General features: G+C 47.1%; 1 protein-coding gene and 1 long non-coding RNA gene across 2 annotated transcripts in view; both read left to right on the top strand.

The window, feature by feature from the left end:
• The window catches only part of IFFO2 (intermediate filament family orphan 2), a 93,737-nt gene extending 90,619 nt beyond the window's left edge, over nt 1-3,118 (top strand). The window contains 1 exon segment of the mRNA XM_077456334.1: nt 158-3,118. Within this exon segment, the coding sequence (XP_077312460.1) occupies nt 158-263 (106 nt within the window). The 3' untranslated portion in view covers nt 264-3,118.
• Nucleotides 3,119-6,768: 3,650 nt separating this feature from the next.
• LOC143933436 (uncharacterized) lies at nt 6,769-10,250 on the top strand. Its single transcript, XR_013263093.1, has 2 exons — nt 6,769-6,985; nt 7,318-10,250. It is a non-coding gene; the product is annotated as an uncharacterized LOC143933436 (long non-coding RNA).
• Nucleotides 10,251-16,107: the final 5,857 nt, after the last annotated feature.

The raw sequence follows: 16,107 nt of genomic DNA on the forward strand, positions 1-16,107 counted from the left end.
CAATCACTAGAGAGCGGTGACATCACTGAGAATGCAGCCTATCCATTCACTAGAGAGCGGTGACATCACTGAGAACGCAGCCTATCCAATCACTAGTGTTGTATTGTTTCCATGAGATGGAATACAAAGGACTCACATTTCCGTTTCTTTGTTTCAGAAATTCTCCGTCCACAAGTTCCGTGGCCAGCAGCGACTCAGGGAACTCAGACGAGATGCAGGACGAGTCCGATAAGGACGGCGAAGGAGACAGCGCCATCAGTTGATAAGGGACGCTATCGTGAAAAAAAAAAACTTTTTTTCTTTTTTTTTTTCCCTTCCTGAAGCCGAGATTGTGGACAAATCAGAGACTATCTTGGAGGATTCCCAGGACGGCCTCCAGACCTCCCTCCATTTATTTGGTGCTGTAAATGTCTATTCTTCTACAGAAAACTCTGTCGTTAGAATTCTTCAAGACAGAAAAAAACCAAACAAGTGCTGTTTGATATGTGCCTTCCCCCTCCTGAGCCACCAATCTGTATAGAGGCCAGGCTTCCAGCATTGGAGAGGCCAGAGCGCCCCCCCTTGTTCTCTCCTTAGGATGACGGTTTTAGAACGCCACCTAAAAAGTTCACCGGGAGCAGCCCCCCCCCCCCTCCCCCTCCCGGCTAGACCGTGCCGTCACCTGATCCACACACAACTACAAGTATTATAACAGTGATGGTCGTTCTGGCCCAAGACCGATCGTTCACCCTCTTGGTCGTTCGTGAAGTAGAATGTCTCTGTGTGTGTATTGTATCTTGCAGGGGACATGCCCTCCCCCGTAGACTCCTTCATACTGTAGATGCAGCCGGTGGGGTGGACTGATATAGTAGAGGGCCTGCAGGACTCCGAGGGGGGTGCCAGGACCAACCTTCGGAGCCCCTGTGAGATATAATACCACAATTCTCCAAAAAAAAAAAAAAAAAAAAGTCAATCACGACAAAAATCGGAATCCTTTAGGAAAATTGGCTTTGCCCTATTGGCTGGGCCAAAGTGTGAACGCTTAACCCCAATTTTACATCCCATCGCCCCCCCCCAACAGTGTTTCAGGCTAAACTTTGCCATAAAGGAAGCTGGAATCTGGCCGTAGGGAAGTGAAATGTTTAGTATAAATATGTATATATTTGCGTTCTCTGCTGAACACTAGTGACAATGACCAGGACCCTCATAGCTGCTGAACACCACTCCACACTGGTGGGGTGGGGGGGGGGGGAGGGGAGGCTGTAGACGGCACTGGTTGGGGACACTATGCAATATGCTTGCCTTATGAGGATGAATGTTCTCTGCGTACGATTGGAGGGAGGGGAGGGGGGGAGTGCGGCGGGTGATTTGTCGATAACGTAACTAGGCTTAAAATTAGAGCTTCTTTGTCTGCCGCGCTTGGGTCAGGAAATGACACCTAATGTGTCTGTAATGGATGGACCCGTGTACCTGGAATCAATGCGGATGGCCATTTTGTTAGCTGAATCTCTGAAAGAGTCCACCAGTTCAGCTGGACCAATAGAAGGCCGAGTAGAAAACAAAAAAAAAAGGAAATGCAATGTTGCAGCATTTCTTTTCTTTTTTATTTTTCAAAAGGTCAACACAAAACTTGTATAAAAACGCACCATCTGGTTGTACAATGGTGGCGACAAATTGGTCTATAGAAGATCAGTGCAATGCTACCTGCTGATCTGATTGGACAATTTAATGGTTCCATGCAAACTGGCCAATACTATAAAGCAGTGGTCTCCAAACTGTGGCCCAGGGGCTGGATGTGGCCCTTTACATGTTTTTTTTCTATTTAGTTTTTTTCCAGCCATTGGGGAAATATTTCATACACTCACACAAACAATGGTGCAAAATTCCCCCCACCAACACAAACGAAGGGGCAACATTTCTCCCAATGGCACCAACAATGGTGCACAGCTCCTCCCAATGACACCAACAATGGTGCTCTATTCCTCCCACTGATGCTGGGATATTTTATACTTTCAATGGTCACAGACCCCCCCCAAAGTCTGATGGACAGTAATCTGGCCCTTTGTTGAGAAAGTTTGGAGACCCCTGCTATAGAGCATAAGAGACAGGTACACTTTCATGGTGGTGGTGCAAGACTGAAATGTCCGCTTTTGGGTTTAACTTGCTTCTTGTCTTTTAAAAACGTAAAATCTTAAGGTTCTCGTTGCGTAACATTCGTTTGTTCCGCTCTCCCATTTTTACACCTACTATAGTACTTACTTTATCCATGCAAAGGACTGCTGGCAGTCAGTGCAAAAATCCTAACGCTATGGTTTCTGTACTTTACATTGGACCCCTGAGGCAATGAATTGGCGGTTGGACCCCTAAGACAAAGTAGGGGCTGCGAGTCAATGTATAGTCAGTTGGCGCTCTGAAACTTTGTCTCAGGGGTGTCCTACTGCCCATACAATGTATTGGCAGTTGTCTCAGGAGCTCCAACGCTGGCGCAGAGTCTTGGCGCTCCACCACCATGGCCAGGCTTCCAGCATTGGAGAGCCCAGAGAGCGCACCTTGTTCTCATTACGATGCACCGTCTTGGAGCTCCTCCGCCGGCGCACCATCTTGGAGCTCCACCACCAGGCCAGGCTTCCAGCATTGGAGAGCCCAGAGAGCGCACCTTGTTCTCATTACGATGCACCGTCTTGGAGCTCCTCCGCCGGCGCACCATCTTGGAGCTCCACCACCAGGCCAGGCTTCCAGCATTGGAGAGCCCAGAGCACCCCTTGTTCTTGTTACGATGCACCACCGGCGCATAGTCTTGGAGCTCTTCCACCGGCGCATAGTCTTGGAGTTCTTCCACCGGCGCATAGTCCTTGGAGCTCCTCCACCGGCGCATAGTCTTGGAGCTCCTCCACCGGCGCATAGTCTTGGAGCTCTTCCACCGGCGCATAGTCCTTGGAGCTCTTCCACCGGCGCATAGTCTTGGAGCTCTTCCACCGGCGCATAGTCTTGGAGCTCTTCCACCGGCGCATAGTCTTGGAGCTCTTCCACCGGCGCATAGTCTTGGAGCTCTTCCACCGGCGCATAGTCTTGGAGCTCTTCCACCGGCGCATAGTCTTGGAGCTCTTCCACCGGCGCATAGTCTTGGAGCTCTTCCACCGGCGCTAGTCTTGGAGCTCTTCCACCGGCGCATAGTCTTGGAGCTCTTCCACCGGCGCATAGTCTTGGAGCTCTTCCACCGGCGCATAGTCTTGGAGCTCTTCCACCGGCGCATAGTCTTGGAGCTCTTCCACCGGCGCATAGTCTTGGAGCTCTTCCACCGGGGCATAGTCTTGGAGCTCTTCCACCGGCGCATAGTCTTGGAGCTCTTCCACCGGCGCATAGTCTTGGAGCTCTTCCACCGGCGCATAGTCTTGGAGCTCTTCCACCGGCGCATAGTCTTGGAGCTCTTCCACCGGCGCATAGTCTTGGAGCTCTTCCACCGGCGCATAGTCTTGGAGCTCTTCCACCGGCGCATAGTCTTGGAGCTCTTCCACCGGCGCATAGTCTTGGAGCTCTTCCACCGGCGCATAGTCTTGGAGCTCCTCCACCAGGCCAGGCTTCCAGCATTGGAGAGTCCAGAGCGCCCCTTGTTCTTGTTACGATGCACCACCGGCGCATAGTCTTGGAGCTCTTCCACCGGTGCATAGTCTTGGAGCTCCTCGGCGGGCGCATAGTCTTGGAGCTCCTCGGCGGGCGCATAGTCTTGGGTATCGTATGTGGGTAGTAGGAGCCCTGGGACAATGTATCCTCACAGCCCATAACAGACATAACTCTAGGACAGTGATGGCGAACCTTGGCACCCAGATGTTTTGGAACTACATTTCCCATGATGCTTATCCACTCTACAGTGTAGTAGAGCATCATGGGAAATGTAGTTCCAAAACATCTGGGGTGCCAAGGTTTGCCATCACTGCTCTAGGAGATTCAGGCCAAACAAAAGACATGACTCTTCATGAATCAATCTAAACATTTATGAACTGTGTGGTTCTCGGCACATTGGACAGATCCACACCGCCATATACAAGACAATAGATCTGCTTTGGCCTGAATCTCTAAATACAAGTGGTTCTCAGTCCTGTCCTCAAGTACCCCCCAACCAGGCCATGTTTTGGGAATTTCTGTTTTTAATTTCGGTTTTGGGAGATAAAACATCTGTCCAAAATACCAAGCCATTAACTCTGATTGAAAGCTCCTGTGCAAGATGAAGGAGAAACCCTCAAACACGGCCTGTTTGGGGGTATTTGAGGACAGGGTTGAGAACCGTTAAGGATAAAATGCCAACAGCTTTCTAATGTCTGGAGCAGCCAGTAAAGTTCAGTAAACCATGGCAGCCAATCAGAAGGCGTCTTTCAGTGCCAGTATGTTGGGGCCCATTTACTTTTCTATGATGCATTGACACACAAGTTACTGCAAGTTGCAATACGGCCACCTCTTGAAAATAACAGGCCGCCAAAACGTCCCCAACAATCTGAAATGTGTTGCAACATTCGGAAAGGAAAGTCCCTATGGTGCGCTAGTGTGTTGGGTTGGCATTCTTAATGACTGGCACTGCAGCAATGGATGCCGAGTGTGTTGCGGTAAACTGCGGCGCCATAGCGCGAATGGGTCCCTGAAGCCGCACAGAAAGACGCCCCCCGTGTGGTCCAGGTGTGACTCAGATTTACTACACTGTGCACATCTCCATCACTCGTAATATTGGGAAGTTCTCGCTCGTTCTTTGCTGCTCCTTTCTTAGTTTGGACTTTAAAGCCATTTCTGTATATAAAGAAGTAGAATTTGTAGGGCCAATTTTTATTTTTTTCTTACCTTGGTGGCCTTCTATTGTTTCATTAAACCCCTCCCCCCCCCCCATTAATCAGCTGGCCTCCCTCTCTCTATTGCGTAGCCAAAGCAGAATGCCCTTTGTAGACCGCGAGGGGGCGGGGCTTGGTAAAACTGTGCGCATGTTGCGGCATTTTTCATGCAAAATTCAGCTTTGCATTTCGCTAGCACTTTTATCCTTTTTATTGTGTTCGATGGAACTTTACTAGTGGGATCATCTCAGATACTTCTGACTACAAATACAGAATAACCATTTAAAAAAAGAATTCGTTTTTTTTTTTTTTTTCTGACAATATAGTATAGTATTGTACTCTCCTGTAGATGGCGCTGGACACCCATTGGGCTAATGCAGGCGTCTCCTCCAGCTGCTGCAAAACTACAAGTCCCATCATGCATCTGCCTTTGGGAGCCATGCTTATAACTGTCAGCCTTGCAATACCTTATGGGACTTGTAGTTTCGCAACAGCTGGAGGAGACGCCTGCATTAGCCCAATGGGTGTCCAGCGCCATCTACAGGAGAGTACAATACTATACTATATAGGGCCACTAGTTTGAGACCCCCCTGGGCTAATGTGTCGTTAAAGTACAGCTCATCAACTACTGAGGCGGGGAGGGGGGGATCCAGCCACAACCTGCATTGTGTGTCCCCATTGGGAGGATTCCCCTCACTTCCTGTCCAGGTGATGCATATCACGCGGGGGGGGGGGGGGGGGGGGGGGGGGAGGAGGGGAGGAATTTAAAATCTCCCCGACAAGGACATGCCAATTTTTCATCCAATCTAAAGGGACTGTTCAGTTATAGCCTTTAGGACGAGGACAATAACACAGAAAAATATGAAACTACAACGTCCATTTTTTTTTTTTTTTTTTCCCTAACTTTCATTTTACAAGTTCTATATTTATTCACTGTAACTCGTACATTTGATACGACGTTTATAGTCAATCTGAGGGTTCCCTCTGCAATAAACGCACTTCAGAACCAAAATCCTGTCGCATGCTTTTTGCAGTTTTACCAGATGCCCCCTCTAGTGGTGGAAGGGTGTAAATACCATCCCCTTATCCCTTTTGCTCATGTAAATAGGGCTTTTTTTATTTTATTTTTTTGTCATTGTTGGTCACAAAAAACTTACCAAAAACCTGCTGGGGTTGCAAGTTGTTTGATGAAATGCTGCAGATCTCTTGTGTTTCAGCAGACTTGTAAATACTTCTTTTTTTGTATTTTGTAACAGACGTGTCATATTGACATATTTTGTAGGCGATTATTAAGACTGTTTTATTATACTTTTTTTTTTTTTTTTATTATTATTATATAGGGGGACTGGAACTGTGTTGTTTGACTTGACTGTTGTAGAGCATAAGATGGAGGATGTGTATGGTGGGAAAACGCAATACTCCGAGTCTAAAAACGGTCATGAAGAGGTCCCCTGGGAAATGTTTGGGGGGAGTTTTTGCAAATAGGCTGGGAATACGTCTTCCCAAATCTGGCGTATTCCCCAAAATATGGCACTTTTTTTTTTTTTTTTTAACTTTAAACCAGAGAACCAGCTAGAAGGTGGGATGCCCATTGGGAGGGGGTCTAGGTGGGATGCCCATTGGGGAGGGGGGGGGGTCTAGGTGGGATGCCCATTGGAGCGGGGATCTAGGTGGGGGATGCCCATTGGAGGGGGGATCTAGGTGGGGGATGCCCATTGGATGGATGAATGAATGAATGAAATACTTGTATAGCGCACAATGCGAACTGAATCGCCTCTAGGTGGGATGCCCATTGGAGGGGGGATCTAGGTGGGGATGCCCATTGGAGGGGGGATCTAGGTGGGGATGCCCATTGGAGGGGGGAATCTAGGTGGGGGATGCCCATTGGGGGGATCTAGGTGGGGGATGCCCATTGGAGGGGGGGATCTAGGTGGGGATGCCCATTGGAGGGGGGGGATCTAGGTGGGGATGCCCATTGGAGGGGGGGGATCTAGGTGGGGATGCCCATTGGAGGGGGGGGATCTAGGTGGGGGATGCCCATTGGATGAATGAATGAATGAAATACTTGTATAGCGCACAATGCGAACTGAATCGCCTCTAGGTGGGATGCCCATTGGAGCGGGGATATAGGTGGGGATGCCCATTGGAGGGGGGAATCTAGGTGGGGATGCCCATTGGAGGGGGGAATCTAGGTGGGGGATGCCCATTGGAGGGGGGATCTAGGTGGGGGATGCCCATTGGAGGGGGGATCTAGGTGGGGGATGCCCATTGGGGGGATCTAGGTGGGGGATGCCCATTGGAGGGGGGATCTAGGTGGGGGATGCCCATTGGGGGGATCTAGGTGGGGGATGCCCATTGGAGGGGGGGTCTAGGTGGGGGATGCCCATTGGAGGGGGGGTCTAGGTGGTGGATGCCCATTGGGGGGATCTAGGTGGGGGATGCCCATTGGAGGGGGGGTCTAGGTGGGGGATGCCCATTGGAGGGGGGGTCTAGGTGGTGGATGCCCATTGGAGGGGGGGTCTAGGTGGAGATGCCCATTGGACGGGGTCTAGGTGGGACGCCCATCTGGGGTCAAGCAGCTTAATGACCATCCAGTGATCCAGACTATGACATGCCGCTTCCTCTAGGGCGAGTTCTGATTTATTGAACTCACTTACAGCCAGTTTGTACTCTCAGACTCGTATCCGGGGGGGGGCAGCCATGATAATGGTGGTAAACATACTAGAGATACAGCGGTGGCACAATGTGGTAATTCGCCATCACCCCCCATTTAACTAATAATACAAAGTTTCTATTCCTATGGGGGCTTTAGAGGCAAAAAAAAAATCTTTAACATAATATCATTCTTTTTATTTACAGCGGGCATAAGAAACAAAACCATAATAACAAATCAAAATAAAAAAGTGGGCATAAGATCAATTTATTAGCCGATACAAACATGAAAATAGCCCATTTATGACACTACCCAGGCCAGGGTGGTACATATGCACTAATATAACTCTGGGATTGTCCATGGCAAAGCCCTGAGTTGGGATGGAACTGACACATTTTGAAATCAAAATGCGTTGGCTTTATCCCAGTTCTAGGTTTTGGCATGGACAAAGCCAAGCATTATAATAGCGCATGTGGAACCCGGCCTGGGCAGTGTCATATATGGCCTATTTTGCTGTATGTACAATACTGTATCAGCTGTTCCATTTGTATTCTAAAATAAATAATATATATATAATTACAGCATATTAAAAACAAATGGGCATGAGATCAATTTAACAACTGATACAGTATACATCAAAGTATGCCATTTATGACACTACACACGACCAGCGTGCATATGTACTGATATAAGTCATGGCTTGTCCATGTCAAAAACCTGTGTGTGTATAATATAAATATATAAAAAAAATATAAGATTTATATATATATATATATATATATATAAATGGCTTGGCTTGCATACACACGGTCACACAAAAGTTCTCGGAAATTTCGATCATCAAGAACGCGGCGACGTACAACGTTACGACGAGCCGAGAAAAGGAAGTTCAATGCTTCCCAGCATGCGTCAAATTGTTTCTGAGCATGCATAGGAATTTTGCACGCCGTAATTGGTACAGACGGTCGAAATTTCCGATAGAAACTTCTCCTGTCGGAAAAATTGAGAACCTGCTCTCAAGCTTTTGCCAGCAAAAGTCCGATGGAGCCTACATACGGTCGCATTTTCAGACGAAAACGCTCTCATCAGACTTTTGCTGGCCGAATTTCTGATCGCGTGCACGCGGCATTGAGAGAGCTGCGCATGATGTCATAAGCCTAGGCCAATGACCAGACAGGAAACAGGAAGTGGGCGGTATAAGAGATTTACTGGCAGAAAAAAAAAAGTTTTCACTATCCAAAGTTTAAACAAGAGCAGAAGATTTATTAGATGGGGGGGAAAAAATGATTGAAGTTTATTTTTTTAAATGATGTTAAAGATTCTTTCCTCTAAAGTCCAGCGGGAGCAGAAACTTTGTGTTGTAATGATAATGGAGGGAGAGCGTCACACTGGATCACGGATGGGGGTCCTGCAGACGTAGAAGGTGGGGGGTGGGGTGACTCTCCATAAAAGGGGGGGGGGGGTTGTAACGGTAATAAGAAAAGCTTCCCTAATTTTAAAGCTGGCTCTTGATTTCCCTAATTTCTCGTGGAAGAAATCGCTAAAAATGTAACGTTCAATGACCGATATGTCATCCATCGATTGGACGACTTGCCCCGGGCCCCTGTATGGCAAGCGTTTCCTCGCAGAAGACCAGGAACAAGCTTGCTGCCGATTGGTCGCTTTTTTTGGCGGGCTTTTCGGTAAAGCCCCAATCGAACTCCCCCCGATTGGCTGGTATTTAGCGGTACGGCGCCCAGCAGGGGGTGTACATATGTAACAAAAGGGTGGTGAGAGGGATAGTAATACTTGCATGTACGCAGCGGTGGCGCTGCTTTCTGGTGGCTCATTGGGAACAAGCAAAGACTTGAAAAGTTACGAATAATAAATGTTATCTGGGGGGGGGAGGGGAGGGGAGGGGAGGGGTTCTCTATAAGCTTAATTCTATTTATAAATGAAATCGTGTATATTCTATTTTTGTGAACAAAATCTTTTAAAAAAAAATAAAGAAAAAAATATGTTTTTCTAACGCTCTTCTCTCCACTCAGTATTCCGGCACCATGTTATAGAATCTATAGATAAGGCATGAATGAAGTCTGGGGACAGGAGGAACGATCGTATGATGATGTGTGTGTGAATTCTGCAGATTTCCTGCTGTAATGAGATTATTGAGCCGCGTGCGGGAAGGCGATCGGACGCGGGAAGATCTTTATTTCTCGCGGTACCCGATCTCTGTCGCTTCCTCCTCCATCCTATTTATTTATTATCAGTCTGAACAAAGGCGGAAAATTGAATATTTCTCCTTTCCGTCATTTTCCCTTTCCTGGTGCCCACCCATGGCAGCATACCAATGGTTGGTTGGTTGGTTGCTCCGCCCTCGACCGTTGGTATGCTGCCAGGGAGGCACCAGGAAAATATTTTACACAAATGCGATTTTAATGAGAAATTTTAAAACTTCCCGTGTCCGAGAGAGAGATCGGGAAACGGCGTCTGAGGCGACATTCGACGCGCGGCTCAATAAACTCTTACAGGTCCATCTACAAAACTCTTGCAAAAAAATAAAACTGCTATTTTTATATTGTTAGATTTTAAATGTCAGCAGCAGATGCGGGATTGTCGTCCTCCATAATTTACTGTATGAAGCTCCGCCTTTTATGGGCGGGAATCGTGAAAGCAAAACAAACAAAAAAACATTGAAAATGTGAAACATTTGCATTGTCTGTGACCAATTCTATTGGTTGTTTCTTTGTATCCAAAAAAAATAAAATAAAATTGTAGACTGACACTGAAGAATGTAAGAACTGAACCAACAAAGAGAAATCCTTATTTGATTGTGTGTGTTTTTTTGGGGGGTGTTTTTTGTTTTATTTTTGTTTTTTTTTATTTGTTTTGGGTTTTTTTTTTTTTTTTTTTAGGGGGGTGGGGGGGTTCTTTTTAATTTTTTTTGGGGGGGGGGGTGGGGTGGGGTGGGGGTGTCAGCGACATGATGTCCAATGTCTTCTACGCACATTTTATTTCAGTTACCTTTTTTTTTTAGAATTCTTAATTTGAAGTCTCATTCTATTTGTAATATATTAATAATTATCCCGGGTCGGAGGACGTAGACCTTCGTCCTTTTCACAGATCCTGCGACCGGCTGTGCAGCGATTATTAAACTTTTTTTTTTTTTTTTCATTTTCAAAGCTTAAAGTGAACAAGTTGAAGGTGGAAGCCGATTGGCTGCTCTATGCAGAGCCGCTCCGCATTCTATCTGCTCCGGTTTTAGCAAAATTGACGGCTCTTTGAGAACCGTTTTCTGCCACCGGCGCACACTGAACGCGCAGCTGCTGCCCGTACGCAGGCCATGTATATTTATTGAGCCTGCGTATATATAAAATTGTCTATAAAGATTAACACATTTTATTAATATCTCAGCCCCGCCCCCACGCCGTGTCAGAATGGTGAAGATGGATGACTTGTGTGCCCTCCCCCCCCGAGCACAGCCCTTAAAGGGGAACTCCGGGATTAGTCTACTGCAAAGGACCGTGGGAGGTGAGTGGAGGGATTCTGGGTCATTGCAATCATCTCGGTGCACTTACCTCCCATTGTCCTTTGCAATGATTATTCCCAGAAATTCTTCATTATAGCCAACCGGATCCCTATGTGTGTGTATACACTGGTTTCCTGTGTATTGGGCGGGGGGGGGGTGTACAGGATATAGGTCATTGGTTATATTATTTGTTTTATTCACCTTGTCCTTCAGCTTATCAGTATCTCGGGGGGGGGGGGGCTGGGGGGTACAGATGGATACAGCCGTATTCTCTGTCGGGGGGGCAGCAGCTGCACAATATTGTATAGAAAAGTGTTGTTGCTCCCACTATGTAGGACAGTCATTGGTGGGGATACCTTGTTGCGTCACCCATTAAAGACAAGTAGGACAAGTCATTGGTGGGGATGCCTTGTTGCGTCACCCATTAAGGACAAGTCATTGGTGGGGATGCCTTGTTGCGTCACCCATTAAGGACAAGTAGGACAAGTCATTGGTGGGGATGCCTTGTTGCGTCACCCATTAAGGACAAGTCATTGGTGGGGATGCCTTGTTGCGTCACCCATTAAGGACAAGTCATTGGTGGGGATGCCTTGTTGCGTCACCCATTAAGGACAAGTCATTGGTGGGGATGCCTTGTTGCGTCACCCATTAAGGACAAGTCATTGGTGGGGATGCCTTGTTGCGTCACCCATTAAGGACAAGTCATTGGTGGGGATGCCTTGTTGCGTCACCCATTAAGGACAAGTCATTGGTGGGGATGCCTTGTTGCGTCACCCATTAAGGACAAGTCATTGGTGGGGATGCCTTGTTGCGTCACCCATTAAGGACAAGTCATTGGTGGGGATGCCTTGTTGCGTTGCGCGCCTCCCCCCACGTAAAAGTCACTAGCGGGGATGTCTTGTTGCTCCTCCCCCACCACATAGGACAGTCATTGGTGGGGAGGTCTTGTTGCTTCACCCTGGTATAGGACAGCCTTTGATGGGGATTTGGTACTTTTATCTTTGTTCTAAAAAAAAAAAGAAAACTTTCAATAAATGCCAAAACGCTGGAACTTGTGCTGTCTTCTCTTCCTTTTTTTTTTTTTTTTTTTTTAAATGTACACTGATTGGATGAAATGCTCACACTTCATGTAAGCCACACAATGCTCCAGGTCCGGGATAAGGCAGTGCAACAGCCTCACCTGGGGCTCCAAGCAGGCCACGCCTCCAAACACGTTTCCCTCCACCCCTGGAGCTTAGTCATCGCGATGGGGACTCCCTGTCCTCATGACTAAGCTCCAGGGGTGGAGTGAAACCTTTGGGGGAGGGGAGGGGAGGGGGGGGGGGCGTGGCCTGGTTGGAGCCCCCCGGGAATGCTGTTGCACTGCCTTATACTGGACCTGCAGCATTGTGTGGCTTACAGGAAGAGGCTGAGTATTGGATTGTACGGTCATATACTTTTCATACAAACCAATACACAGGCTCTTCATGTAAGCCACACAATGCTGCAGGTCAGATTGTAATGTGAATAATGAGCCTGTACTGAGGGAAGAAAAAAAAAAAAAAAAAAAAAAAAAACCTGCCAGGGGCTCTAATCCTTCCAAAGACTTGGACCTACACCTACACCACTGTGTAATATTAGAAGACAAAAATGAAGTGCTAAACAAAGAAACACAATCATCGGCTGTAAGCCACATAGAGCCGAGTTCCTGGTTTGCAGACCCCCTCATGCAGGTTTGGGGGGTTCCTCTACTATAAATCTCTTCCTTTCAACCAGAATTTGGCGCTTGAAAGGAATTACAAGCCGTGTTACCCTTAAAGCTGAACTCTGGGTACATTCACCAAAAACACCATATTATGACCAGTACCACACTTCCTGTCCTGTGGGTGACATCACTCTGCTGTATCCTATAGAGGAGCGGTGTAGTCTCCATGGTAAAGGACTACAGAACACCTCCATTCTCTATAACTGGGATCTCCAAACAAAGGGCAGTTTACTGTCCTGCAGGCTTTGGAGGGAGGAGGGGGGGGGGGGGTACTGTGGCTGGTGGGAGTAGAAAATGCCATGCTGTCAATGGGAGGAAGCGATACCCCCTCACTGGTTTTAAGGGGATAAATAGTGCCCTATTGCTGGTGTCATGGGAAGGATTAATGCCCATCATTGGTGTCAGTGGGAGGAATAGTGCCCCATCATTGGTGTCAGTGGGAGGAATAATGCCCATCATTGGTGTCAGCGGGAGGAATAGTGTCCCATCATTGGTGTCAGCGGGAGGAATAGTGCCCCATCATTGGTGTCAGCGGGAGGAATAGTGCCCCATCATTGGTGTCAGTGGGAGGAATAGTGCCCCATCATTGGTGTCAGCGGGAGGAATAGTGCCCCGTCATTGGTGTCAGCGGGAGGAATAGTGCCCCATCATTGGTGTCAGTGGGAGGAATAGTGCCCCATCATTGGTGTCAGTGGGAGGAATAGTGCCCCATCATTGGTGTCAGTGGGAGGAATAGTGCCCCATCATCGGTGTGAGAGGGAGAAATAGTGCCCCATCATTGGTGTCAGCGGGAGGAATAGTGCCCCATCATCGGTGTGAGAGGGAGGAATAGTGCCCCAGCATTGGTGTCAGTGGGAGGAATAGTGCCCCATCATTGGTGTCAGCGGGAGGAATGGTGCCCCATCATTGGTGTCAGTGGATGAAGCAGTGCCCTAAGGGCCAGATAAAGGCAAGCAAAGGGCCGCATCTGAGCCACAGTTTGGAGACCACTGCTCTATAACATAGTGTTTGTTGTCCTCGTGGATAGCTGAGAACAATGTAAATGATAGGAGTGTAGCTCTGCCAACAGGTGTTTTTTTTTTTTTTATAAGATTTATCAGATAAAAGCAAACAATCCTATTTGGGGTATTTAATAAACTGAAGATCAGATGAGAGATCTTTGTTGGTCACATTCACCATTTATCTGCCTTGATACAGTGGTGTGAAAAAGTGTTTGCCCCCTTCCTCATTTCCTGTTCCTTTGCATGTTTGTCACACTTAAGTGTTTCGGAACATCAAACCAATTTAAACAATAGTCAAGGACAACACAAGTAAACACAAAATGCAATTTGTAAATGAAGGTGTTTATTATTAAAGGTGAAAAAAAAATCCAAACCATCATGGCCCTGTGTGAAAAAGTGATTGCCCCCCTTGTTAAAACATACTATAACTGTGGTTGTCCACACCTGAGTTCAATTTCTATAGCCACACCCAGGCCTGATTATTGCCACACCTGTTCACAATCAAGGCATCACTTAAATAGGAGCTGCTTGACACAGTAAGGTCCACCAGAAGATCCTTAAAAGCTACACATCATGCCGAGACCCAAAGAAATTCAGGAACAATTGAGAAAGAAAGTAATTGAGATCTATCAGTCTGGAAAGGGTTATAAAGCCATTTCCAAAGCTTTGGGAATCCAGCGAACCACAGTGAGAGCCATTATCCACAAATGGCGAAGACATGGAACAGTGGTGAACCTTCCCAGGAGTGGCCGGCCGCCCAAAATTACCCCAAGAGCGCAGCGACGACTCATCCAAGAGGTCACAAAAGACCCCACAACAACGTCCAAGGAACTGCAGGCCTCACTTGCCTCAGTTAAGGTCAGCGTTCATGCCTCCACCATCAGGAAAAGACTGGGCAAAAATGGCCTGCATGGCAGAGTTCCAAGGAGAAAACCACTGCTGAGCAAAAAGAACATCAAAGCTCGTCTCAATTTCTCCACAACACATCTTGATGATCCCCAAGACTTTTGGGACAACATTCTGTGGAGCGATGAGACAAAAGTGGAACTCTTTGGAAGGTGTGTGTCCAAGTATATCTGGCGTAGAAGGAACACTGCATTTCATAAAAAGAACATTATACCAACAGTAAAATATGGTGGTGGTAGTGTGATGGTCTGGGGCTGTTTTGCTGCTTCAGGACCTGGAAGACTTGCCCTGATAAAAGGAACTATGAATTCTGCTGTCTACCAAGAGATCCTGAAGGAGAATGTCCGACCATCTGTTCGTGTACTCAAGCTGAAACCAACTTGGGTTCTGCAGCAGGACAATGATCCTAAACACACCAGCAAGTCCACCACCGAATGGCTGAAGAAAAACAAAATGAAGACTTTGGAGTGGCCTAGCCAAAGTCCTGACCTGAATCCTATTGAGATGTTGTGGTATGACCTTAAAAAGGCCGTTCATGCTCGAAAACCCTCTAATGTAACTGAATTAGGACAATTCTGCAAAGATGAGTGGGCCAAAATTCCTCCAGGACGCTGTAAAAGCCTCATTGCACGTTATCGCAAACGCTTGGTTGCAGTTGTTGCTGCTAAGGGTGGCCCAACCAGTTATTAGGTTTAGGGGGCAATCACTTTTTCACACAGGGCCATGATGGTTTGGATTTTTTTTCACCTTTAATAATAAACACCTTCATTTACAAATTGCATTTTGTGTTTACTTGTGTTGTCCTTGACTATTGTTTAAATTGGTTTGATGTTCCGAAACACTTAAGTGTGACAAACATGCAAAGGAACAGGAAATGAGGAAGGGGGCAAACACTTTTTCACACCACTGTATGGGCGGTATATTGGGGAATATATTATGAACGGCATATGGGACTATATTGGGTATATTGGGAAGTATATGGGGTTATAATATGAGGGGTATATGGGGGGTATATCGGGTATAATGGGGAAAATGTTATGAAGGGCATATGGTTGGGGGGGGTCTATTGGGGAGTATATAGGGGTCTATTGAGTATAATGGGGGTATATAAGGGGTATCTTATGTAAAATGGGGGGTACATGGGGGTATATTGAGTATAATGGGGGGGGTGTCAGGGGAATATTATGGGGGTATAATGTGGATACATGGGGGTATATTGAGTATAATGGGGGGGGGGTGCTCAGCACCCAATAGGATGGAAGGGAACAGAATGTAGGATAAATATAACAAGTTTGGGCCAAAATCCTAAAGACCAGGAATCTCCGGCTTCAGTAACTATCACACTCATGTCAGAGAAGCACTACAAGTCCCAGCACTCCCAGCATGGAGGTAGGTTTTCAGGAAGCCATGATCTGCCTGCATTGCATAGAGAAGCGCAGGGATCCAATAATGATATCACTGGGTATAAAATAAGGTATGTCATGATAACAGGAAGATTTGAT

This window comes from Lithobates pipiens, unplaced genomic scaffold (genome assembly GCF_037356315.1).
Source record: "Lithobates pipiens isolate NorthernLeopardFrog02 unplaced genomic scaffold, aLitPip1_a1.2 Scaffold_27, whole genome shotgun sequence".
Taxonomy (NCBI): Eukaryota; Metazoa; Chordata; class Amphibia; order Anura; family Ranidae; genus Lithobates; species Lithobates pipiens.